Source organism: Mobula birostris, chromosome 25 (genome assembly GCF_030028105.1).
Source record: "Mobula birostris isolate sMobBir1 chromosome 25, sMobBir1.hap1, whole genome shotgun sequence".
In the NCBI taxonomy this organism is placed as follows: domain Eukaryota; kingdom Metazoa; phylum Chordata; class Chondrichthyes; order Myliobatiformes; family Myliobatidae; genus Mobula; species Mobula birostris.
In genome coordinates, this window is record NC_092394.1 from 27534677 (window position 1) to 27560528 (window position 25852).

The 25852-nt window shown below is 40.1% G+C and overlaps 1 protein-coding gene across 4 annotated transcripts in view; it reads right to left on the minus strand.

The window, feature by feature from the left end:
* pitpnm3 (PITPNM family member 3) overlaps nucleotides 1-25852 on the minus strand; it is a 647225-nt gene that overhangs the window by 234561 nt on the left and 386812 nt on the right. For all 4 annotated transcript variants that reach the window (XM_072243575.1, XM_072243576.1, XM_072243578.1 and 1 more), the window contains exons 4-5: nucleotides 3709-3785; nucleotides 1467-1693 (exon numbers count right to left, since the gene is read on the minus strand). In XM_072243575.1, coding sequence (XP_072099676.1) covers nucleotides 1467-1693; nucleotides 3709-3785 — 304 coding nt within the window. The remainder of the gene's footprint in view (nucleotides 1-1466; nucleotides 1694-3708; nucleotides 3786-25852) is intronic.

Genomic DNA, 25852 nt, shown 5'->3' on the forward strand with positions numbered 1-25852 from the left:
TTGGTTGATAAGACATTTGCATTAATGAGCTGGTGTACCGGTGCACTTAATAAAGTAGCTACTGAGTTATGTACTTGTACATAAGATAAAAAAAACTTAACCTTGACTGCATTCTGGGAAGCTTTCATATTTAAAACTCAGAGATTAATGACCAGGTGCCCAAGACAACACTGGCATATTTGAAAGACTCTGCAGAATAAACCTTACCAACTTCCATCAGCACTGAACAGCTATGGAAGCCACAGTTATAGGGAGGAGTGAGAATGGCATCAAGATATATAAAGTATAAAGTATAAAAGATAAAAAAAAAAGCTGACAGCCAACCTGTGTTGGAATTGAGGGGAGAGAAAGAAGGCAGACATAAGCTTAGCCACATGAAGGCATAGGCAAGTCAATTATAGAATGCTCCTGAAGTTGGTTGCCAATATTATCCTTTGTTTTAACGCACCTCATCCATTAAAAGTTATTACTATTTAGTTTATTTAATCTCTCTTGGCTTCTCTGTACACCAGAAGACTGAAGGACTTGTCAAATTGCTATGAGTGCTGTGTACGAGTCCCAGCACATCACAAGCAGTGACCACATCTAACAGCCCGCTACCTTCTCAGTGAACTGTATAGTTTGTACCTTTTATTTTATTCTGTCACCTTGAGAACTAGTTTGATTTGTGTGCCTTGTCAAGGTAACCTGCACCACCTAACTAAAAGAGAAGGCCACAACGATAATGAGAACTATCAAAGAATTTTTAAAAAAACACAAAAGGACAAGCAGGAAGTCTCACATAGGTTATTTTGCTTTGATTTTCCATTGAAGGAAAGGGAGAAAATACCTTCCAACAACCAAAAGTCCCATTAAAAATTTGAATTCTGTGATACCCCTGTGGCCACTTTATTAGGTACGCCTGTACACCTGCTCTTTAATGCAAATATCTAATCAGCCAATTATGTTGCAGCAACATACAGACAGGGTCAAGAGGTTCAGATGTTGTTCAGAACAAACATCAGAATGAGGAAGAAATGTAATGTAAGCGATATTGACCATGAATGCATGTTGGTGCCAGATGGGGTGGCTTCAGTATCTCAGAATTTGCTGATCTAGAATTTTCATGCACAGCAGTCTCAAGACTTTACAGAGAACAGTGCAAAAAACAAATAAGCATCCAGTGAGTGGCAATTCAGTGGGACAAAAATGCCTTGCTAATGAAAGAGGTTGGAGGACAATGGCCAGACTGGTTAAGCTGACGGGAAGATGACAGTAACTCAAGTAACCACATGTTACAACAATGGTGCACAGAAGAGCATTTCTGAATGTACAACATCTTGAAACTTGAAGAAGAAGGGCTACAAGAGAGAAGACTACAAACATACACTCAATGGCCATTTTATTTACCCAAAAAAGTGGCTTCTGAGGGTATATGATCCAACACATCAAAAAAATGGCATTTAAATACATCCAGAGGTACTTACTTAGAAACCAGTGAAAATGCCTCGGAGCAGATAGGAGGGCAGGGGACTAACTTGACGAGAAAGTGGCCAAGAGCTGCTGGAAAATGGTCACTGGTAACTTTTTCGAGGACTGAAGTGAAGGTATTGACATCAGCTGCCTTAGAGTTCTGGTCTCCTCCTCCCGTGTCCAGAATATTCCCTCCATGAAGTATTAGGATAAGTACACGAATCTTGCACTTTCTCACATCCTGTTGAAACATAGCAACTCTGAAAAAGCGTACAACCAAGTGGGGATAAAAACCCGATAAGATTAACATAGAGTTTTGAAATTAAGTTGATTATTGGTGGACAGCAGTAAACGAACCAAATCATATTTGCGTTCTCCACATAAATTTTACATATGGTAAAGGAGATAAGTTTATATGCACTTTTTAAGGATATTCTGTGCTAATCACTTGCTTTCAAGTTTTAGTTTAATTGTTCTTCATCCATACACATGAATTCAGCCAAACGAAACAGCATTCCACTGGGCCAAGGTGCAAAACACATTACCAACAGTCACACGCAGTACAAGGCACGTATAGCAGACATAGTTACAACAACAGTAAAACATACAAAAATTAAGTAATATAGCCCAAGTCCCTGAGTAGGTGGCCTGTAGATTGATGTGCATGGGATGTTGTTGTGGAGTGACACTTCTGCAAGAACAAGCATGCAGCAGTTCATCATCATGTGTTAGTGCGGCAACAGCCCAATACAATCTAGTTTCTGTCCATTGGCACTTTTGTTTCAATAACTAACACAATCTCACCCCTTCATTTTGGGAAGCTGCTTAACAATGGATTGAACTATAAGATCAGAGACAGAGATCTACTCTGCGTTTCATTCAAAATACAGAATTCTCAATTTCTGAATGTCACTCCGATACAAACAAAAGACCCCGAAGATCGTTTTATCCTGGGATTCTTAATCTGGCTGATGGTTGTGGGTCCAAATGGTAAACAATGTATATATAACTTTTCCAGGTGAAAATTACCTCATTGATATTGATTGTATGTGAAACCAACTCCCTAAACCAACAAACTAATATTTGCAACTCTTCCTTTGCTATTTCTGATCAAAATAGAACCTCAGCTAACATAGCATCACTTATCCATTTACATAATTAATCATAAATATTTGCAAGCTTAAGATTTCAGTGAGATGCCCTTTCATTGTCCATTAAGAACAGCTTCTCCTACCAGATGAAAAATACAAACTAGACACAAAGATGAATTAAGTCAACACTGATTTATTTTGGTTGCATTGTATTTAGCTTTATTTCCCTGTCTGTAACTTAATTGCACTGCCTTTATAAAACAAAACTATGTGTGTTCTCAATTACTCGCTAATTTCCATTGGGAAGTGGCATCCTATTCATTATGGCAGGAAATCGATTAACTATTTTTGTGAGTTGAGCTACTTGTTTACAGTCATCAAGGTGCAGTTTTTAAGCACCAGGGAACTGAATAATTTCCATATTAACTCTAAATCATTGTGTAGCCTCATCATAATCATTTGTTTGCTTCATTAGAACAAGTTCATTTTAAGTATAACTTCACAGACAGAGGTCAATGTAGGTACTGTAACTCTATTTGAACTTGGCTTTTCCACACTAGTTTTTCCTACTCATTTTCTCCCTAATTTCAAATATATAGTTAAAGCAATGAAAAATCAAATAGTGATTATCAATTCAGTGATTATGCAATGTGCACTTCTCTACCACGTTATCCTACAACAGCCTAACTCTCCCCAGTACTTGAAACAACTACGCTTTAGAAGTATTTTCTGAAGAGTGTCTGAAGAAACATCAATGAATCATAAAAGTTCACTTGATAAAGGATAACATTTCCCCAATCTGTCTACGCTGACTCACTTGCAATCCAGTCCTTTGGTCAGTTTATTACCTACAATTTCAATACTTTTCTTGAAGTACACCTCTCAAATAAGAAGTATTTCCACTTCCAATGTATCTACTTTTCCTTTAAACAAATATCATGCACTTTACTTCAATAATCCCTTTATGCAAGACTTTCCAAGCTTCCATAACTTTCATCTTGTATCTTCCCTCATACACATAAGTGGCAATTTTAAACTGATGATCCCTTTTTTTTCCTGCCTCCTAAACCAAAGAAAAATTGTCTGAATTTGTGTAGCAATCAGAACTGTTAATTTAACTTTTGTATCCTTGTTTAAAAGCATATACTTATTTAAGATTACATACCTCTGAATCCTCTGGTCCCTCTATGCTGCCTTGGGTAGGGCATCCCTGCCTACTGAGAGAATCTCTGTATGCATCCCCTGCAAAAAAAATAGGTACAATTTTCTCAATTTGACTTGGGTGCAAGTGACAAACTTATCTCACAATCCTAATGAATTCATGTTGTAAATTAATAGGTTGAAGCCCATTTAAAATGGAGCAATTCTAAAGTACAAATATGTTGTACTATTGTATCAGACATTTATTTTTCATGAGCACCCAGACCTATTGGTGTTCGTCAAATTCTTGACAGGTGTCATGTATCTGTGATGTTGATCTGTCACTGAGGCAGCTCTCTCATCTCAGGCCCAGACTATGTTCACAAAAATCCCATCTAATTTTGACTAGGTGAAAAGATACAGAGATATTTCAAGGTTAAGTGGCATTTACATATCTATATTCAACTCTATGGAGAAATTTCATAAGGGATGCAGTATTTAAGCAGAGTTTCTGTTGGGATTGTCACACAACTACTCAACAACAGTCAGCAGGAATGCTGTCCATAGAGTTATCTGCTTTTCAAAGAGTGGACCAGAATTTCCCTTCTGCATAAAATATTCCACTACATTTTCATAACTAATGTATTCTCTTCATCTCTATCTGCTTTTCAAAGAGTGGACCAGAATTTCCCTTCTGCATAAAATATTCCACTACATTTTCATAACTAATGTATTCTCTTCATTTAACGGAACACTCGACCTGTGCCTCTTTAAGCAACGGCTGCTTCTATTTACCAAGTTGCAATCCCAGAAACCAATGTTTAATTCATAGAGGACAATAGAGTCAAGCAGCAGTGGATTATTGGGAAGAAAAAAAAATGCTTCAGGGTGAAGTGTTGATTAGGGAAAGGAAGAACAATTCAGCAAAAATGGAAAATTATTGAATAGACCTGACATTTAACATTTTATCTCAACCTAAATTAGCCCTGAAGTAAAATATCCTTGGCAACCTTCGCCTATTGAACTCAATAAATCCTGGTAATAATTAGATATTGCACTTCTCCCCGGTGATTCAGTTTAAAGTACCTTTAAGCTCCAGATCTACACATTCGAAACTTATCTGCTCAGAATTGTATCCATTCTACCCCCTGAAGGATGCTGTTGTGAATCTTTAACAAACATGGCACTGACGTAATGGGCCAAAGGATCTCCTCGGGAGTTGTCATAATTCTGCAGTTTTACAAGTGTTGTCATACACACAGTTCTATCATTGACATGCTTTCCATGTCTTCAGCCTCTTTTTGCACGAATTCAAGAGACACCATAATGATTTAATAAGGACTAGTTTGAAGTACTTGTAACAGCAGTTGGAAATGACACAATGTGTACAAAATTATAAGCAAAAGAGGATACTTTCAAAGCTCATACAATTTCAAATGCCCTGCTTTCTGAGATAACAGCATACATTTAAAATGTACTTACTTCTGTTTGTTGTTTGCAACAATACTAGGCACAGTCACTATTTACCAACTGGATTAAAGTAGTGGAGGTTATCATATAATGTTGTGGATGAAAAGCAGCATTAGAGAGCAAAATAGGCAAAAATGCGGCAATGCATGAGTGAATAAATACATTTGTAAAAATTAATCTATGTATGAACAATTCTGTCCAATATGGAGCATAGCACATTCCTGCATAGTACAGGTCCTGCAATCCATGATGTTGTGTTGACCTTTTAACCTACTCTAAGATCAATATATCCCTTCCCTTCCCCATAACCCTCCATTTTTCTTTCATCCATGAGCCTATATCAGAATCTCTCTAATGTATCTGCCTCTACCACCATCCCTGGTAGCACATTCCATGTACCTACAACTCACAGTGTAAAAAATCTACCTCCGACATCTCACCTATACTTTCCTCCAATCACCTTAAAATTATATACCCTCATATTAGTTATTTGCTCCCTGGTAAAATGCCTCTGGCTGTCTACTTTATCTATGTCTCTTATCATCTTGTATACCTCTATCAAGTCACCTCTCATCCTCCTTTGCTCCAAAGAGAAAAGCTCTTGCTCACTCAGGATGTCCCCATAAACCTTGCTCTCTAATCCAGACAGCATCTCCCTCAATACTCTCTAAAAATTCCATCCTATAAAGAAGCAATCAGAGCTCAACAAAATACTCCACGTGCGGTCTAACCAGAGTTTTAAAACTTGCAAAATTACCTGATGGCTCTTGAATTCGATTCCCCATAAAATGAAAGCCAACATTCCATCTGTCTTCCTAACCACCCAAAAGTTTGTGCAGCAACTTTGAGAGATCTACGGACATGAACCCCAAGATCCTTCTGTTCCTTCGCACTTTTAAGAATCTTGCCAATAACCTTGCACTCTAACTTCAAGTTCAGCTGTCAAAATGTGTCACCGCACTTTTCCAGGTTGAACTCTGTCTGCCATCTCTCAGCTCAGCTCTGCATCCTATCAATGTTCTGCTGTAATCTACAACAAACTTCTTCACTATCCACAATAATAACTACCTTTGTCATTCAAAAATTTACTAATCCATCCTTCCACTTCTGCATCCAGGTCATTCACGAAAATCGCAAAGAGCAAGGGTCTGGGAACAGATTCCTGCAGAACACCACTGGTTACCAATCTCCAGGCAGAGTACTCTCCATCTACTACCAACCCCTGCTTTCTGTAAGTAAGCACGTTCTGAATCAATTCAGCCAAGTTTCCCTGAATCCCATGCCTCCTGACTTTCAGAAGGAGCCAATCATGAGTAATGCCTTACTAAAATCCATATACACCACATCCACTGCTCTACCTTCATCAATTTGTTTTGACACTTACTCAAAAAATTGAATCAGGCTTGAGAGGCATGACCTGCCAATCACAAAGCCATGCAGACTAACCCTAATCAAACTACATTTGTCCAAATGCTCATAAATCCTGTCTCTATGAATCCTCTCCAATAGTTTTCCCATCACTGATGTAAGACTTACTTGTCTATAATTCCCAGGGTTATCCCTATTTCTGTTCCTGAATGAAGGAGCAGCATTTGCCACACTCCAAGTGGCCAGTGAAGATGCAAAGATCCAAAATTGCAGCAATCTCTTCTCGTGGTCCCCATAGTAACCTGGGATATAATGCATCTGGCCCCGGGGATTTATCTATCCTAATGCTTTTCAAAAGATCCAGCACATCTTCTTTCTTAACATCAACAAGTTTTAGCATATTAGCCTGTTCTGTGCTGTCCACATATTCATCAAGATCTCTCTCAGTGGTGAATGCTGAAGCAAAGTATTCATTTAGGACTTACCCCACCTTTTCCAACTCCAGGAACATGTTGCCTCTCTCATCCCTGATCAGTCATACTATCATTCTAGGCATTCTCCTCTTCTTAGAGTATGTGTAGAACATTTTGGGTTTTTTCCCATAACTCTACTCGCCAAGGCCTTCTCATGTTCCCTTCTAGCTCTCCTATGTCCACTCTTAAGTTCCTTCCTGGCATACCTATAACTCCCAAGAGCACCGTCTGATCCTTAAAATCTAAGGATGCTTCTTTCTTCCTCTAGATTAGATATTCCTCATCTCTTGTCAATCATGGTTCCTTCACCTTACCATCCTTTCCTTGCCTCAATGGACACACCTATTCAGAACCCAATGTGTGTACTCCCTAATTAATCGCCACATTTCTGTTGTGCATTTCCCTGAGTAAATCTGTTCCTGATTTATGCTCCCAAGTTCCCCAATTCTTCAGCTACACTTTCAACTGCCCTATCCTCATTGGCATATGACATAGGCAGCAATCCAGAAATTATTAACCTTGAAGTCCTGCTTTTCAGCTTTCTTCCTAGATCTCTATATTCTCTCTTCAGGACGTCATCCATTTTCCTACCTATGTTGTTGGTAACAATACAGATCATGACTCCTGATTGCTCACCCTCCCCCTTTAGAAAGCTGTGGATCCAGTCTGAGCTGTCCCTAACCCTGGCACCTGAGAGGCAACATACCATCAGAGAGCCTCAATTAAGTTCACAAAATCTCCTTTCTGTTTCTATAACTGATGAATCCCCGATAATCACTGCTCTCCTCTGCTCCTCTTCCTCCCCTTCAGAGCCACAGATGCTGAATCAGTGCCAGAGACCATAGAACCATAGAAACTACAGCACAGAAACAGGCCTTTTGGCCCTTCTTGGCTCTGCCGAACCATTTTTTGCCTAGTCCCACTGACCTGCACATGGACCATATCCCTCCATACACCTCCCATCCATGTATCTGTCCAATTTATTCTTAAATGTTAAAAAAGAACACGCATTTACCACCTCGTCTGGCAGCTCATTCCATACTCCCACCACTCGCTGTGTGAAGAAGCCCCCCCCTAATGTTCCCTTTAAACTTTCCCCCCCTCACCCTTAACCCATGTCCTCTGGTTTTTTTCTCCCCTTGCTGTTCGCTGTGGCTATCCCCTTGTAGATCATCACCTGCAAAGGTATCTAAAGTGATAAACCTTTTATTAAGGGGAATGACCACAGGATGCTCTGTACTATCTACCTATTCCCTTTCCCACTCCTGACAGTCACCCAGCTACTTGTCTCATGCAAGTAGGTGTGACTATCTCCCTGTAGGTCCTACCTATCACCTCATTCTCCTAAATGAACTGAAGGTCATCCAGCTCCAGTTCCCTAACATAGTCCATAAAGAGCTGCACCAAGTTGCTCTTCTTGCAGATGTAATAATCAGGGAGACTGGAGTTCTCCCAGATCTTCCACATCTTGCATGAGAAGCACACTACTGACCTGGGAAGCATTCTTGCTATTCTAACTGGGCATTAGAAAAGAAAGAAACAACAATTTGACAGAAACTTCACCCTAGCCTCTGCCTCTTCTCATTGAAGCCACTTGAGCCAGAACCTTGGTTCCCCACTCTAACTCTGTCCCACTCCAACAATGGATGCTCCACTTAAACCTAACTTCCTTTTATTGACCTTTGCAAAGCACCTAACCACCCAAATGATCTCAATCTCCACAGAAGCTCTTGATAGGCCATACTCATGGAATAAGGATGCAAATTGTGCAGAAGATTTTGGTAAATTGTTTTCTTTTTCTCATTACATGTACCAAAATACATTAGAAAACCTGTTTTGAATCCCATCCACACAGATCACTTCATCAGATAACTGCTCTGAGGTAGCACGAGGGAAAACAATAACAGAATAACAGAATGCAGATTAAGGTGCCGCATTTATAGAGAAAGTGCAGTGCAGGCAGACAACTGCACACTTGAGTAGTGGTTAACACAACACATTACAGTAACGGCAATCTGGGTTCGATCCCCACCACTGTCTGTGAGGAGTTTGTACGTTCTCCCCATGACTACGTGAGTTTCCTCCAGGTGCTCCAGTTTCCTCCCACAGTCCAAAGGTATACCAGTTGGGAGGTTAATTGTTCATTGTAAATTGTCCCATCCTTAGGCTAGGGTTAAATGGGGGGTTGCTGGGTGGTGCACCTCGAAGGGCCGGAACAGCCTAATCTGCACTGTTTGTCAATAAATGAATAACTCAATTTTTAAAAATATACAGTAAGGTGCAAGGCTACAAGTTAGATTGTGAGGCCCCGAGTTATTATAAAAGGCCATTGCTCTATACCACTAATAAGAGCAGAATAGAAGCTGTGATTGAGCCTGGTTGTAACGCTTTCAGGCTTTTGTGCCTCCTGCCCGATGGCAGGGGTCAGGAGAAGAGAAAACACCTATATGCTGGCTGGTTTACCAAGACAGTGAGAAATGTGGGCATAGCCTATGGAGTAGAGGCTGTTTTCTGTAATGTACTGAGCTGCGTCCAGAATTTCCTGTAGTTTCTCCAGGTCCCAGGCAGAGCAGCTGCCCAATAGGATGCTTTCTATAAAAACTGGAGAAAGTTAAAGGGGACATGCCGAATTTCTATAGCCTCTTGAGAAATTAGAGGAACTGGTGTAGCTTTTCTAGGCTATGGTTCAACTAGGACAGCCTTTTTGTGATGTTCACTCCTAGGAAATTAATGTTCTCAATGCTGGCAACCTCAACACTGCTGATGTAAACAGATACCCCCTTTCCTGACATTAATTCAGGGAACTACTGTTGTCATCAAGTTTAAGCAGCCAATCATACTTAAAAAAGTTCAGAGACACCAAACAAAGAAGGAAAAAGCATGACTGTCAACTAAACTTTAAAAGATATTTGAAAAGTAGAGAATAAAGTCATAACTATAATCCAAAAATAAAATACTCCAGACGCCAAAAAGTATAATTCAGCAAATACGTAGCAGACCAGTCAGTATCTGTGGAGAGAGATTCAAAGTTAAGACTTTTGATTGATCAGTTCTCATTAAAATTGTATAAGACTGATAATAAGGTTGCAGCTAAAATATCAAACAAAAACAGAATTTGAAATCATATTGCTTTATTTATCTGGGAAAATTACACGCCCACATGTATCAAATTTTCTTTTATTGGTCTAATGAGTTGTCTAATAGTAATTACAATGTGATAACTCATTAAAATATCACTCACTAATAGGTTGTGTATATGAGAATAGAAATGCTGTTAGATTACTTGGCAGATTTACAAAAAAGAGACGTCAATCAGTAATAACATTCCATCAGTTAATTGAAAGCAATTACGTTATTTTAATGCAAGTCACAACTGCTATAAACTCCAGTCTTGTGATGACTTTTAGACCCGAAATGCTTATTGAACGTGTGTCTAAACACTAACTTTGACTGTAATTGTATTGCAAAACAAAATCATCCAGTGTCAGAGGAGAGACAGAGATGAAAATGAAATGGAAACTCCTTGAGGAGAAATTGGTCAGAGTGGTGCAGACAGCCCAGCACATCTGTAGATATGAATTTCTCACTGTTCGGGACATTTACAGAGACTGGTGTGTTAAAAAGGGCCCAAAGGATCATTGGGGACCAGAGTCACCCCAACCACAAACTGTTCCAGCTGCTACCATCCAGGAAATGGTGAGGTAGCATAAAAGCCAGGACTAACAGGCTCCAAGACAGCTTCTTCCACCAGGCCATCAGACTGATTAATTTATGCTGACACAACTGTATTTCTATGTTACATTGACCGTCCTGTTACACATACTATTTATAATAAATTACTATAAGTTGCACATTGCACATTTGGATGGAGACGTAACATAAAGATTTTTACTCCTCATGTATATGAAGGATGTAAGTAATGAAGTTAGTTTAATTTTCACAGGGATCCTTAACTCTTAGAATGAAGACTCCTGGAGGAGATATTTCACAGGGATGCCTAATTCTTGTTTTAACTTTTTTTTTTGCTAGTCTAAATGCACATCCCATCAGTCAAATTACCTCCAAGAAAAACACATAATTATTTTTCCCCATAGTTAATTCCAAGCACATTGAAGCCACATTTCAGCTAAAGTGGAAAACATTATATGTCCGTGGTGATCTGTGTCAGATATTCTCATTTGTACAGCTGACACGGTCCTGGTCCTGATGGGATGCATCCTGGGCTATAGAGAGTACGGTGGAAGTTGAAGCAGATGCGTTTGTAATAATTAACCAAAAATCTATGGAATCTGGGCAGGTCCTGGTGCTTTGAAAGTCAGTGAATGTCCTGATACTGTTTAAAAAAGGATGTTGGCAAAAAAGCAGGCAGCTATAGGCCTATTAGCTTAACGTCTGTAGTCAAGAGAATGCTTGTTAAGGAAGAAAGAGTGAGACAACTGGATAGAAATTGTTCAATCAGACAGACACAGCATGATTTCATAAAGGGCAAGTCTGGCTTGAGAAACCTACTGGAGTTTTTGAGAATTATAATGAGTGCAGTGGATAGAGGAGAATAGGTAGCTATTGTATACTTGGATTTCCAGAAGGCATTCAATAAGTTGCCATATAAAAGACTTATGCATAGAGTTGGGGATAATGTATTAGCATCGATAGAGTATTGGTTAACCAACAGAAGGCAGGAAGTTTGGATAAATGGTTTTTTCCCTGGTTGGCAGTCAGTGGTGAGCAGAGGGACATGGGTTGGTGCTAGAACCACAACCGCTTCATGATATACATTAACAATGTCGAAGAGGGGACCAAGTGTAGTGTATCTAAGTTTGCTAATAACACTAAATTGATTGGAAAAGCAATTTGTACAGATGATGTGGAGCGTCTGCAGAGAAATATAAATAGGTTAAGTGTGTAGGAAATGGTCTGGCAGATGGAATGCTGCAAAGGTAAAAGGGAGTTCATTCACTTTGGAAGGAAAAATAGAAGATCAATTTATTATTTAAGTTGTGAAAGATAATTGTGCAGAGGCACTTGGGAGTGCTTGAGTTTGAATCATAAAATGTTAAGGCAAATGGAATGTTGGCCTTCATTGCTCGAGGGATTGAACTTGAGAGCAGGGAGGTCATGCTGCAACTGTACAGAATACTGGTGAGGCAATACCTGGAGCACTGCAACCTTACTTGAGCAAAGATATACTGTCCTTAAATGCAACACAGAGGAGGTTCAACAGGGTGATTCTGGAGTTGAGGAGGTTAGTCTAAGAGCAGAGAATGAGTCACCAGGGACTAAATTCACTGGAGCTCAGAAGAACGAGAGGGCATCTTATAGAAACATATAAAGCTATGAAAGGGATAGATAGAGGCAGAACAGTTGCTTCCGCCGGTAAGTGAGAGATGAGGAGGAACTACTTTTCCCAGCGAGTCAGGGATCTCTGGAATTCTCTGCCCAGAGGAGCAAAAGAGGCTATCTCATTAAATATACTCAAGACACAATTAGATACATTTTTGCACTTTAGGAGAATTCAGGGTTATGGGGAAAAGACAGGTAGATGGATCTGAGTCTACAGACAGATATGCCATAATTGTATTAAAATGAATCATATTGACTGTGGACTTTTTCAGACTTACAGTTTTTATATTCTGTGTGTTTCGCCCATTCCTTTCCATTTTGTTGTGCGAGGGGAGGGGGTTTGTGGGTTGATGTTCTTGTTCCATTCTCTGCATGGAAAGAGGGGGGTTTTGGAGATTGATGATTGGGATGCTGTTCTTTCTCTGTGCAGGGGGTGGGTTTGATGTTTCTCTCAGAAGTACTTTCATGTTCTTTCCTTGTTCCGTGGCTAGTTGGGAAAGATGAACCTCAAAGTTGTATGTGGATACATACTTTGATAATAAGTTAACCTTTGACCCTCTAAAACTTTGAATGTCACAGATGAGTCAAATAGCCTACCCTTCCTCCTATTTCTTATGTTCCTATGTATTAGTGCTGTAATGAGTGATTTATTCTAAATAACATCCAATATTTAAGAAGAGAGAACAGCTCCATTACTTAAAACCATTATGATGATGAAATTGCTTCGCTCATAGAGATAACAGAAGAGCTTTAGGCTAGGATGCTTGAAACAAAGGCAGCCACATTTTCTAAATGGAGAGAGCCTTCAAACTACAAAAGCACAACGAGCACAGACTTTCACTAAAATTTAAATGTGGCTTCTTTTGCAATTTTCCTATTAATCAGATGTACTTTATCCATCCGTGGATATTTCCAAATGAACCATGAAACTTAAGGAAGGTCATTGTATTCAATGCACCTGAATCACCACAGCCGCAACCCGCACTCCTTGCAGAGAGATTCAGTCCACATACAGAGTTCACCAAAAGCTGGTAGACTGGTACAACTTATTTAAAAAGTTGATAAATACTAGATCTCAAGACAGCTGGAATGTTAACCAGTCTAAGTTGTTTGAGGCTACATCTAGAGAAATGCATCATTAAAAATGATAATTTTAGTTCTTACCTAAGTGATTAATGATGCTCAATAAAAAGACATTCATGTTTATCATCTTGCACTAGCTAGAACAAATGGATATACTTTACTCAAAAGGGAAATGTGGTACTTTTAAAGTAGATACAATAAAATAACAATACTGCAGCATCATACTCTAAATTCAGCAAAGTGCTATGTGAGCTCAGACAGTTTGCATTTCTCTGAATGCAGTGGGGGAAGATCTGATTAAGATCATACATTTGGGTAAGATCTGAATGAGAGGTTTAAGCTGATCCAAGGATACTGTTAAAATCTTGCAACCCAACCATTCATTAGTGATACCAGAATATGATTCTAAACATGAAAAGGGGAGAAAAATCTGAAACACACTCCCCAAAAATGGTCTGGCATAAAATCAACAGGAAGCGATTGGAAAGTAAATATGAAAACACTAGCCTTGGTGGTTATGAAATCACCATCAGTCCCATCTTATTACCAAAATTCTCCTTTACTGGCTTTCATTTCTGACACCTCTTCCCCCTTCCCCAACCCCCAACATCCATTCATTGGAGTGCCTTTGGAAATGCCTTCGAGAAAGGAGGGGAATGAAAAGAAGGAAAATAGAAGTACAAACTTTGTACGTTTAAGGTTTAGCATCAGAATCCACACAGAAACAGTCACACCAAACCACTCTGTCTATGCTGACTATTAAGAAACCATTCTACATTAATCTTATTTACCAACACTGGAAATACAGGAAGCACAGCAATCAGCTAACACCCACCATAATTGCACAACAAAGAACATGATAATGATCAGGCAACACACATCAAAGTTGCTGGTGAACGCAGCAGGCCAGGCAGCATCTCCAGGAAGAGGTACACTCGACATTTCAGGCTGAGACCCTTCGTCAGGACTGACTGAAGGAAGAGTTAGTAAGAGATTGGAAAGTGGGAGGGGGAGGGGGAAATCCAAAATGATAGGAGAAGACAGGAGGGGGAGGGATAGAGCCAAGAGCTGGACAGGTGATTGGCAAAAGGGATACGAGAGGATCATGGGACAGGAGGTCCGGGAGGGGGGGGAACCCAGATGATGGGCAATATAGTCAGAGGGACAGAGGAAGAAAAAGGAGAGTGAGAGAAAGAATGTGTGTATAAAAATAAATAATGGATGGGGTACGAGGGGGAGGTGGGGCATTAGCGAAAGTTAGAGAAGTCAATGTTCATGCCATCAGGTTGGAGGCTACCCAGACGGAATATAAGGTGTTGTTCCTCCAACCTGAGTGTGGCTTCATCTTTATAGTAGAGGAGGCCATGGATAGACATGTCAGAATGGGAATGGGATGTGGAGTTAAAATGTGTGGCCACTGGGAGATCCTGCTTTCTCTGGCGGACAGAGCGTAGGTGTTCAGCAAAGCCATCTCCCAGTTTGTGTTGGGTCTCGCCAATATATAGAAGGCCACATCGGGAGCACCGGATTCTGACATGTCTATCCACAGCCTCCTCTACTGTAAAGATGAACTCATTCTGACATGTCTATCCACTTTGCCATTCACCTGTCCAGCTCTTGGCTCCATCCCTCCCCCTCCTGTCTTCTCCTATCATTTTGGATCTCCCCCTCCCCCTCCCACTTTCAAATCTCTTACTAACTCTTCCTTCAGTTAGTCCTGACGAAGGGTTTCAGCCTGAAACGTCAACTGCACCTCTTCCTAGAGATGCTGCCTGGCCTGCTGCGTTCACCAGCAACTTTGATGTGTGTTGCTTGAATTTCCAGCATCTGCAGAATTCCTGTTGTTTACATGATAATGATCTGAAGCTTCTCCTTGTGTTTTTGTGAATTTAATATTTCAGTAGTATTTGAGAAATATTTTAATATAGTGTATGATTAAGAATTCTTTCTTGTTTATCCAATTCATTATGGGTTATACATAAAAGTATAACCACATGTTATATATGCACACTTCATTAATGTAAAGCTAAACAAGCACGTTATCCCAGGCTCCTGTGTTTTTTTTTTGATTAATTTTTGAAGTTGCAAAATATAACAGTGGTAACAAAGAAGTATTAAAACAAACCCGAGATGACTTCCTACCTGTTGAAGTACAGCAAGACGGTCAAGTTTCAAAAATAAGTGCAGTTCATTTCACTTTGGAAAGGGGAGAGAGAGAGAGATGTTCCAATTTTTGAGAAGTGCTAGATGAAATCTTTCTTCACAAGCGTAAAAAGATGGTCAAGTTAAAAAAATAAGAAAACGGACACAATTCTCAGCTTCATAATCAGTGAGTACTAAACCATTGATGATTTCAGAACACTTTAAGTTTCATAAGCAGGATCAAAAGGAAGGAAAATTCATTACAGCTTGGGTGGCTGAATTGAAGAGATTGTCCAAGCATTGTCAGTTCTGTGATGGGCTTAATGATGCAATGAGAGATTATTTAATTTGTGGAAACTTACATCAAAGCATTCAAAAATGGCTCCTAACTGAGCACAACTTACATTTAAGTGAGCAGTTGAAATTACTGCATTAATGGAAGCATCAGCAAGAGAAGTAATTGAGTTTCAGCCAGGAATGAAAGCTAGCATGAACAAAATTGCAATGTTTAAACAGAAAACTGCTCGGACAAATAAATGTGTTACTGTTATGGCAGGTACTCACGTGCACCAGACTAATGCAGGTTTAAAGGCAGATCTTGCAGAAAATACAACAAAATGGAGCACATACCAAAAGCATGTCAGGCAGACAAAAATGATTGGACTGCACAGAGAAGATTTAGAGATAAAACTCAGTTGCAGTTTCAAAAAGAGCACTAATCTGTATGTTGTTGATGAAAAATCTGATAATGACGAGAGCGACACAGCACTGGGTAGCCCTAAATTTACACTGTGAAAACTAATAATAGTTAAACAATATGGCTCACATCAGACATGAACAGCAAATTAATTAAAATGGAATTGGACACTGGCTTGGCTGTATCAGTCATTCCAGAAAATGAGTTTGAACGGCATTTCAAAGATACTAAACTGAAGCCTGCAGATATCCAGCTCAGAACTTATTCCAGAGAAAAGATAACTTCTGTGGGAATGACATTCATAACAGTGAAATACAACAACCAACAAGCCACATTTGGCTTGTATGTGGTAAAAAAGAGGGCCAGCATGGTGGGGCTGTGACTGGCTGAGACAACTACAACTTGATTGCCGACCCATCTGTCAAATGCATGCCACATCCCCTGCAATAATGTCATCTGAAAGTGAATTAAGAAAGATACTCGATGATGCCACACCAGTGTTCAAGACTGGCATTGAAAAATTCAAACATATCAAGGGTAAACTAGTGTTAAATGAAAATGCCACACACAAATTTTACAAAGCCCTCCGGTTCCTTATACTATCCATGATAAAGTAGCTAGTGAGCTAGACTGCATAGAGGCTGAAGGAATTCTTTCCAAGGTTGAGTAGAGCCCATGGGCTATGCCAATGGTCCTAGTAGACAAGAAGGATGGGTCAGTTAGGATCTGGGGTGATTTTAATGTCACCACTAATCAAGTACTAGAAGTAGATCTGTCAAGGATAGAGGATATCTTTGCGAACCTTTTTACAAGGAAACATTTCAGCCAAATGGACTTAGCTGAGGCCTACCAACAGATAACTACAAAGAGTTTCTCTGCATAAACACTCACAAGGGGCTCTATCATTATAATAGGCTTATTTTTTTAAATTAGCAGTTGCATCTGCACTCTGGCCGAAAGCTGGCAGCCTAGGCATTCAAGTATTACTTGAATGACATCAGTGTTACCAAAAAGGATGACAAAGAACATCTCTAAAATCTCAAGAGAATATTAAAAAGATTAGATGATTATGGACTCAGAGCACAACACAACAAGTGTGAATTATTTAAACCAAACATCACTTACTGTGGTCACATCATTGACGCACAAGCATTATACAAGTGTGTTGAGAAAATTCAAGCAGGGGTGGATGCACAAAGGGCAAAGGACATAAAGGACATGTCACAGTTGCAGTCCTTTTCAGGATTTGTCAATTACTATAACAGGTTCCTGCCAAATCTGGCTGCTGTGCTCCACTCCATGAACTCATTACTATAGATCAGGAAGAAATGGCAATGGACAAAGCAGTGTGAGTTAGCTTTTGAAAAGACAAAAGAAATGGTGATGTCAGACACTGTACTCACATATTATGATCCACGTCACTCAGTGAAGCTTACCTGTAAAGCATTGCCTTATGGCATAGGTGCACCAAAGTAAAACTAAACATACACATAGTTATATTTGTCCTTTCACTAAGAGAAACTTGCGTGGGTAACAATACTAGGATTATTTTATTAACAGAATTACAGAATGGCTTCAGCCCAACCACTTTTTACTCAGGACCTTCAGACCATCGAAAGCATGTCCCGTTCACCAACATCATTTCTGGTTTCAGATGAACCACCCACATGGCACACTGGAACTTAGGTTCTTTATTATGTACATATATAATAACACATCTTCCTCCTTTTCCAACAAAGATATTTACATTAATATCAATAGTAATGAGCAAATACAGTTCCTTGTTCACTCAACAGCTCTCAGTCAGTCTCTGTGGTAACTTAATGAACACTTTGGACTGCTATTTGTTTCCACAGATATCTTCCTTTCACTTGGTGCGTTAATACCAGTGTCTTTCTGAGAACTCTGATCTCAGTGTTCATTTATTTCATATCCTTCTACAAAGAAACTATCTGTTCATCTCTGTTCTCGTTCTTGCTACATGACCATTATTCGGTCCATGTGCCTCATCATGGAGCCCTGGACTATAGCCATGTGATCAGTGAATCTTTGCACAAGTTCAAACTGATTCCGCCTCAATTCACAGAGCTCCTTCTGTTGGCAGCATATCGTAGATAGCAACTCCTCCTGTCGGAAGGGTTTCAACCCAAAATGTCAACTGTACTTTTTTCCATAGATGCTGCCTGGCCTGCCAAGTTCCTCCAGCATTTTGTGCGTGTTGCTCGGATTTCTAGCATCTGCAGATTTTCTCTTGTTTGAACTCATCCTGTTGGTTTGTGTTGAACTGGTGGTGTTGTTCTGACCTTGGGGTCTGTGTGGTCTCCCAATCTTCCTTTATATTTTTTCTCTTCAACTTCAGAGAATAGCATGGAGATATTTTTGATTTCTAGTCTTTAACTGATAGTCAATGAGAGACAGATTCTGAAACAAAGCTGCATGATGTGGAAGCAAGACTGGTAACTTCTTCTTACCCAGAGTCTAGACTGACATCTACATCATTTATTATTATATTGTAATTTGTCCTCTACTGTTCCTATTGTCTTGTTTATTAATTATTGTAGTGCCCTGCACTGTTTTGTACACTTTATGTAGTCCTGTGTAGGTCTGTAGTCGAGTGTAGTTTTGGTGTTGCCTTACGTAGTCTAGAGTAGCTTTGTACTGTCTCACTTAGTCTAGTGTATTTTTGTGTTGTTTCATGTAGCACCATGGTCCTGAAGGAACGTTGTTTCATCTTTACTGTGTACTGTACCAGCAGCTTATGGTCGAAATGACAATAAAAAGCAACTTGACTTGACTTGACTTCATGATCACTGTGTTTAGCACTGGCATCCTGACTGTTATGCCAGTTTAGCTGGTCCTGATATCTATGGAAGGTGAAGCTCTTGTGCTTTTCTTGCATAACCTCTCCAGAGATTTCACTGATGCTGTTATGAATTTCATGAGCTACATCGGGTAAGCATCTGACCCCCTCAAAGACATTTGCATATTCTATATTGAGTGTTGCTTGGTCACCTTTGGCCTGTGAAGCCACTACAAAAACTCTTTCCACAAAGTTGAGCTTTTCACATGCAGTCAGACCTAATACTGGCTGTACTCTCTTCTTAACAACCAGTGGGTGTGCCATTAGGTGCTGTCCCTTGTGTTGGAGGTCATTATACATCCCCCTTTTACTGGAGCATTCCCTCAGTATAGCCAGTCACCTTTAATTTCACTGGGCAAATTTTAGTCTTGTAATCATCCTTGGATAACAAACTCACCTGTGCTCCAGGGTCAAGCTTGAATGGAATTACTGTCTCATTCCCAGTCACTGGAACAATCCGTTCATTTTTACCAGCACCAGCAGTCTGAAGAGAATCTACAAAGACTTCCTCAATTTCCTCATCAATAGTGTGCACCTTTCTCTTGGTAGCTCCAGCTTTGCAGCACCTTGCAAAATGATTCTTCTTCCCACAATTATTACAAGACTTTCCATAAGCAGGACGTTTCTTTGAGTCCTGCCTACCTCCACATCTGCTGCATTTGGTGTTTGAGCCTATCTCTTTTGTTTGCATTTGATTTGTGAAACACCTTGTGCTCTGTTCCTCTGTTTTCACAGCATGCACGCTCTCTAGCTTGTGCCCGTGTGGTCTCTGGTGCCCGACACATGTCCACAGTCTTAACCAGCGTTAAACCTTTTTCTCGGAGCAATCTTTCTCTGACAACATTATCTGGGATGCCTCAAACTATTTTGTCTCTGACTAGTGATTATCTCAAGTCTCCAAACTCACAGGACTTATTCATTGTGAGAAGCTCAGCTAAGTATTGGTCAAAGCTAATACTTTGTTTCTGGTCACAGGAAAAGAACTTGTATCTTTCAGACGTGATGTTTTTACTTGGGACAAAATACTCCTCAAATTTTGTCATCAGAGTGTCCAATGTCAAGGCTGTCTCATCAATTTGAAAGCTATTATAGATGTCTAAACCATCTTCGCTAATTACGTGTAGAAAGATAGACACTTCCAATTTTCCTCCACGCCTCCGGTTCTACTTACTGCTAAATGTATATTGAATTGCTGTTTAAAGCATTTCCAATTACCAGCTAGACTGCCGATAAACTGCATAGGTAGAGTTAAGGTTATCCATTGAGGGGAAGGAATTCTTTTGTGCCCCTCTCACTTAAATCTCTTAGTGAACTTCGAGACAGTGTTCTCTCTTGCCGGCAGCTTCTCTCCATTGGAACCAAGGCATCTCTTTCTTAGTTGCTCACGGTATTCAGTTACACTTCGTATTTAGATCCCATGCCAACATCTGACACCATGTTATGTCCGCTCTTTAACTAAGACAAACTTGCGGGATAAAAACGCTAGAACTACTTTATTTACAGATTTACAGAATGGCTTCAGCTAGACCACATTTCGCTCGGGACCCCCTAGCCCACCAAGATCCTGTGTCCCGTTCACAAACGTCACTTCCAGTTCTGGGTGAACAGCCACATTGCACACTGGGAACTGAAGTTCTTTATTATGTACATACATAAAAACACACACGTTATCCTGGTCTCCTGTGATTTTCTTTTGATTAACTCCTGGAGTTACAAAACTTAACAGCGTTCACCAGCTAACAGCACTAAGAGTACAACTTTCAGCGCATGGGCTACAGTGGTCACAGAAGGCATGTTGAAGCCACCATGGACAAGTCAGGCAATTAATCACTAGCCATGTCCATAGACTATGTACGAACAGAACTGCTGACAAGATGATCTATTTCAGTGGTGGAAGGTAAAAGATAAACATCGGTCAGGATACTGGGGAGCAACCAACTCCTTATCAATAGAATGTCATGATTTTGTATTCCAAGTTGAGAGAACAGGCAGGGTCTCAGTCTAATGCTTCATTTGAAAGCTGTCACTGCACCAGAGCAGCAGCAGCCAGGAATTTTAAATGTTCAGAGTGAAACCTAAATCCATTACCTTTCGACTAAAACTACCGGTTGCCAAATACAGGTGTGAAAAGTAGATTCAAGATGACCTATGCCCAACAGCAAGACAGCCTCAGTACAAATATCCATCTGAAAAGAATCTGTCTACACTTCCTGCTAGCTTGTGAAAGCAGCCAACATAATCAAAGACCTCTCCCACCCGGGTCATTCTCCCTTCTCCCCTCTCCCAAAGGGCAGAATGTTCACCAGCAAGTTCAGGTGGATTCTTGACCTGTCAATCAACCTCTTACTGATCTTGCACCATATTGTTTCCTTGTACTGCACAATCCTGTCGCTGTTACTCTGTATTTTACCTTGTTCTAGCTCACTGCACTGTGCAATGTTTTGACCTGAATGAACAGTAGACAAACTTCTCACTGTATCTCGGTACATGTGACAACTATAAACCAATTGCAATTCCTTTTCCAAATGCATGAGAACACAGACCATCGGAATCCAGTGCAGCTTCTATCTCACTGTTAAAAAAAACTCTTGAATGGACCTCTAATACAATAAAGATGAGCTCCTGATCTTTTAATCTACTTTGTTATAGCCCTCACAGCTTATTTGTCTGCTTGCACTATACTTTCTCTGTAACTCTAGCTCTGAGCACTGGTATTTTTTCTTTTGTACTGTTTCAATGTCCTTATGTTTGGAATCATCCGTCTGGATAACATGCAACAGAAAAAGTTTTTCACTGTACCTCAGAACATGTGACACCAATTAATCAACCACCAAACCTGAAGGCACAGCCTCATGTGTTTTAAATAATAGTTTCATAAAACCAATGACCAGGCCTGTTATTAACAAATGCCACCTCTTATTACTTGAACCAAAATATATATTTTCCTCCTTATCAATAAATTGCTGATTTTCTGACATAATATCACTCTTTAGCATGAAGTCACACCTTCCCACCCTCCAAGCTGACACTAAACACACCTATCCAGGTAGTCACGGGGAGAACATGCAAACTGTGCACTGACCAGAGTTCCGCATTGAACCTGTGAGGAAGCAGCACCACCAGCTGTACCACGACACCATATGTTTTATTTGTGGTCAGTTAGACCATTCAATTATGTTAAACTAATAATAAATTTATGCTAAAAGCACACTTAAAATCTAAAAGGTATAAGGAAATCATTGAAAATCAATTTTGATTTTACATTAAAATGCTTCTCAGTACCAGCATGCATCCAAATACACACCATAATTTCAGGTCTGGACTGGTTTTATTTTAATAGCTATTACGCATTACGGATAATCCTTAAACTCATTTAGTTGTTTAGGTTCTTCAAAAAATTCAACATTGTGCTGAGAAAAAAGGAAATATGCTTGGAGATTGGACCTTTTATGCATTTTATCGAGAGATTCAGACCAATTTTTTGAGATTATGAGGACACGCAGTCCTCTTTTATTGTCAATTAGTAATGCATGCATTAAGAAATGATACAATATTCCTCCGGTGTGATATCACAGAAACACAGGACAGACCAAGACTGAAAAACTGGCAAAAAACACATAATTATAACATATAGTTACGACAGTGCAAGCAATACCATAACTTGACGAAGAACAGGCCGTGAGCATGGCAAAAGAGTTCAAAGTCTCTCAAAAGTCCCACATCTCACGCAGACGGGAGAAGGAAGAAAACTCTCCCTGCCATACCCAAACACAGCCTGAGTCTGAGTCGTCCGAAAACTTCGAGCTTTGACCAGCCCTCCGACACCGAGCTCCAACCAGCCCTCCGTCACCGAGCACCGAGCACCATCTCTGCTGAACATTTCGACCCCAGCCTCGGTCACCAGCAGCAGGCAAAGCCGAGGATTTTGGGGCCTTCCCTCCAGAGATTCTCGATCACACAGTAGCAGCGGCAGCAAACCGGGCATTTCAGAAGTTACTCCAGATGTTCCTCCATGCTCTCACGGCTGTCTCCATCAAATCAGAATTGTGCACGGTACCCTATTTAACAAATACGATATCATTTCACCAGAGAGCTGCGCACGCTGCATCACGCCGCCATCTTCTCCTCCCTCCTCCTTCACAGTTCCTCCACAATTCTACTAATAATACAAGGTTTGTATTGTGGACAAGCACAAGAGGGGAAAATACACAACCTCATTATGCTGTGATAGTAGGTCATAATGCACTGCCAGAAGTACCTAAAGCTTAGGCAGGAAATGACAGACTCAAGATAAATTCCAAAACCATGGCTTCAGTCCCTTGTCCATGTATGGTTGCTTCAGAATCTTAGGATCAGGCCTGGTTGCTGCTGTGACATTTGTTTCATTTGCGATTGCATTATTTTTTATTTTATGCATAAATAGTGAACAGTTGGCTCATTCTTTTCCACTGGTGGCAGCCCATGTTTTACAGTCACCCAGCCTGGTGTTTCCAGCCAAGCTCTAGAGACATGGGCACACAGACAAGATGTGGACGGGACACAATAGAGCAACAAGCTGAAGCAACATGACAGAAAGTCACTGAAAGCAAAGGAAATGCAGGTTTCTGTTAACTCATATGGACGTACAAGAAGAGAAGCAGAAATCTTCAAGGGTGAGTAAGATCAAATTCATGGGAAAGGGGAGTCGGGCTTCTGACAGAGGATCATAAAACTGGTGTTAACTCAGCTTCTCTCCCTAAAGATGCTGCATGAATTCGAGTACTTCCAGCACTTTGTTTTCACTCCATCGTAGAAAGGTGTACAGAATTTTAGGTTTTTTTGGGGCAGTTCCACAATAGAAAGTAATGATTTTTTATTTAGTGTGTTTCAGATTGCCATGCGCTACAGTGAATTTGATGCTACATACTTATTGACTGCCCATCGCACCACTGGCATTTAAGGCAGCAATGAATGTCCTCCATCTCTGGCAGTGCTCAGGGCTTCCTTCACCATGTCAGTAGCTTCCTCTTGGTTTTCACTACCGTCATTTATGCAAGTCCCAGCTGGAGACTTGAGAATACTGTCACACTCAGATGTAGAAGGATTCTTCATTACTGTTTCTATAACAATTTTGTTTTACCAGTCTGGGTTGTTAGCCCAGAGATGAACCCCTGAACCTGGAGGACCGGTCTGACCTCTACTCTTTGACCTATTTGGCATGGGTGATGCCAGCAAGAGCCAAAGCATAAAGTCTTGACTCCAATCAACAGAGCTCTCCAAGTCATTGAGGCATGCAAACATCCAAACCACAGCAAAGATAAGGCCCTCTTGGAGGTTGCTACATATTACATATTAATTATAAAAACAATCCAATATCTGCAGGATACCAAGCTGTAATTTAATGCTTACTTAGATGGATAGCTCAGATACATGCATGTCGTACCTATTTCAATCTGCTTCACTCAATTAAACACAAGCGATTTAGTTACAGAAAGTTGCATGAGCATATTGCAGACATCTTTGTATATATGAAATAAGCAGACAATGAAGAAAATTAAACACTGAATTCACAGCATGTCAATTTAAGTAATTAGCCAGAACTCTGCATGCAAGATTTAATTGCAAATAAAGCACCAATGGCATGCATTGTTGGATAATATATATCGAAGCTCACATTCATTATTAATTATCTTTGGGATTGATTTCAGCTGTCCTCCAGTCTTGACAAGAGGCTCATTGACCTCTTGCACACATTTCTAATGTCATAACTGTAATGGTTCAACTTGTATGTTATTGAGCTAAATTATAAACTCCCTTCTGGATACACTGTCTAATACGATAGCAGGCAAAAAGTCGGAATGTTAAGCAGAAATAACTCAAGTGTAGCTGCCAATATCATAACTTGATACAAGCTTATACTATCTGGGAATTTCAGCCTCACCAGGTCTGGTTAGCAGCATTTGATCAGTGGCAAAATTACAGCCACCGTCTCTGTCTAAACTGCAGTAATATTTCTTGTCCTCTTGAACATAATCATGGTTCAACTTTCAACAGAGGATCACAATAATTTTCTCTTCCGGGAAGTGCATATTATTAGACAGAGAGCTGGATTACAGTTGCATCAAAATATGAGGATAAAATAGTGACAAATATAGTACTACCGTAAATATTGTACAAAATTTCAGTAAAGGTTAGTCCTAATGCAGAGTATTGATCTAAAATTGGACTTACATCGTTTGCCTCTATGGATACTGCTTAACCTGTTGAGATCTTTGGGCACTCTGCTTTTTCCTAGATTCTAGCATCAGCAGTCTCTTTTGTTTTCAAGATTAAGCGTGTTCACGATGCAAGTGTGCCTACAGCCTGGGTATTTCAAACAGACTTGGCTATAGGGAAAACAGGGTTATTAAATACACAGGATAAATGTGTAATTTATGCTGAGATTAATAGTGATACGACTAGTTGAGCTGTTGCCTCAATGCTCTGTGCAGTCTGTGTGAAGTCTCTCTGTGGTTGCACAGGTTTCACCTCTCATCCCAAAGATGGGCTGATTCGCAGGTTAACTGGCGACTATAAAAGACTCCAATTGCAATAGTAAGTTGCAGGCTCTGGGAGGAATTGAGAGCTTGGGTAGAATGGAACAAGAAGGGTGTACTGTAAATAAGAGGTGGATGGTCAGCAGGGACTCAGCGTACTAAAGGCCTCCAATGCACAGGTTTGAAAGAGGCTGTAGAGGCTTGTAGACTCCGCCAACTCC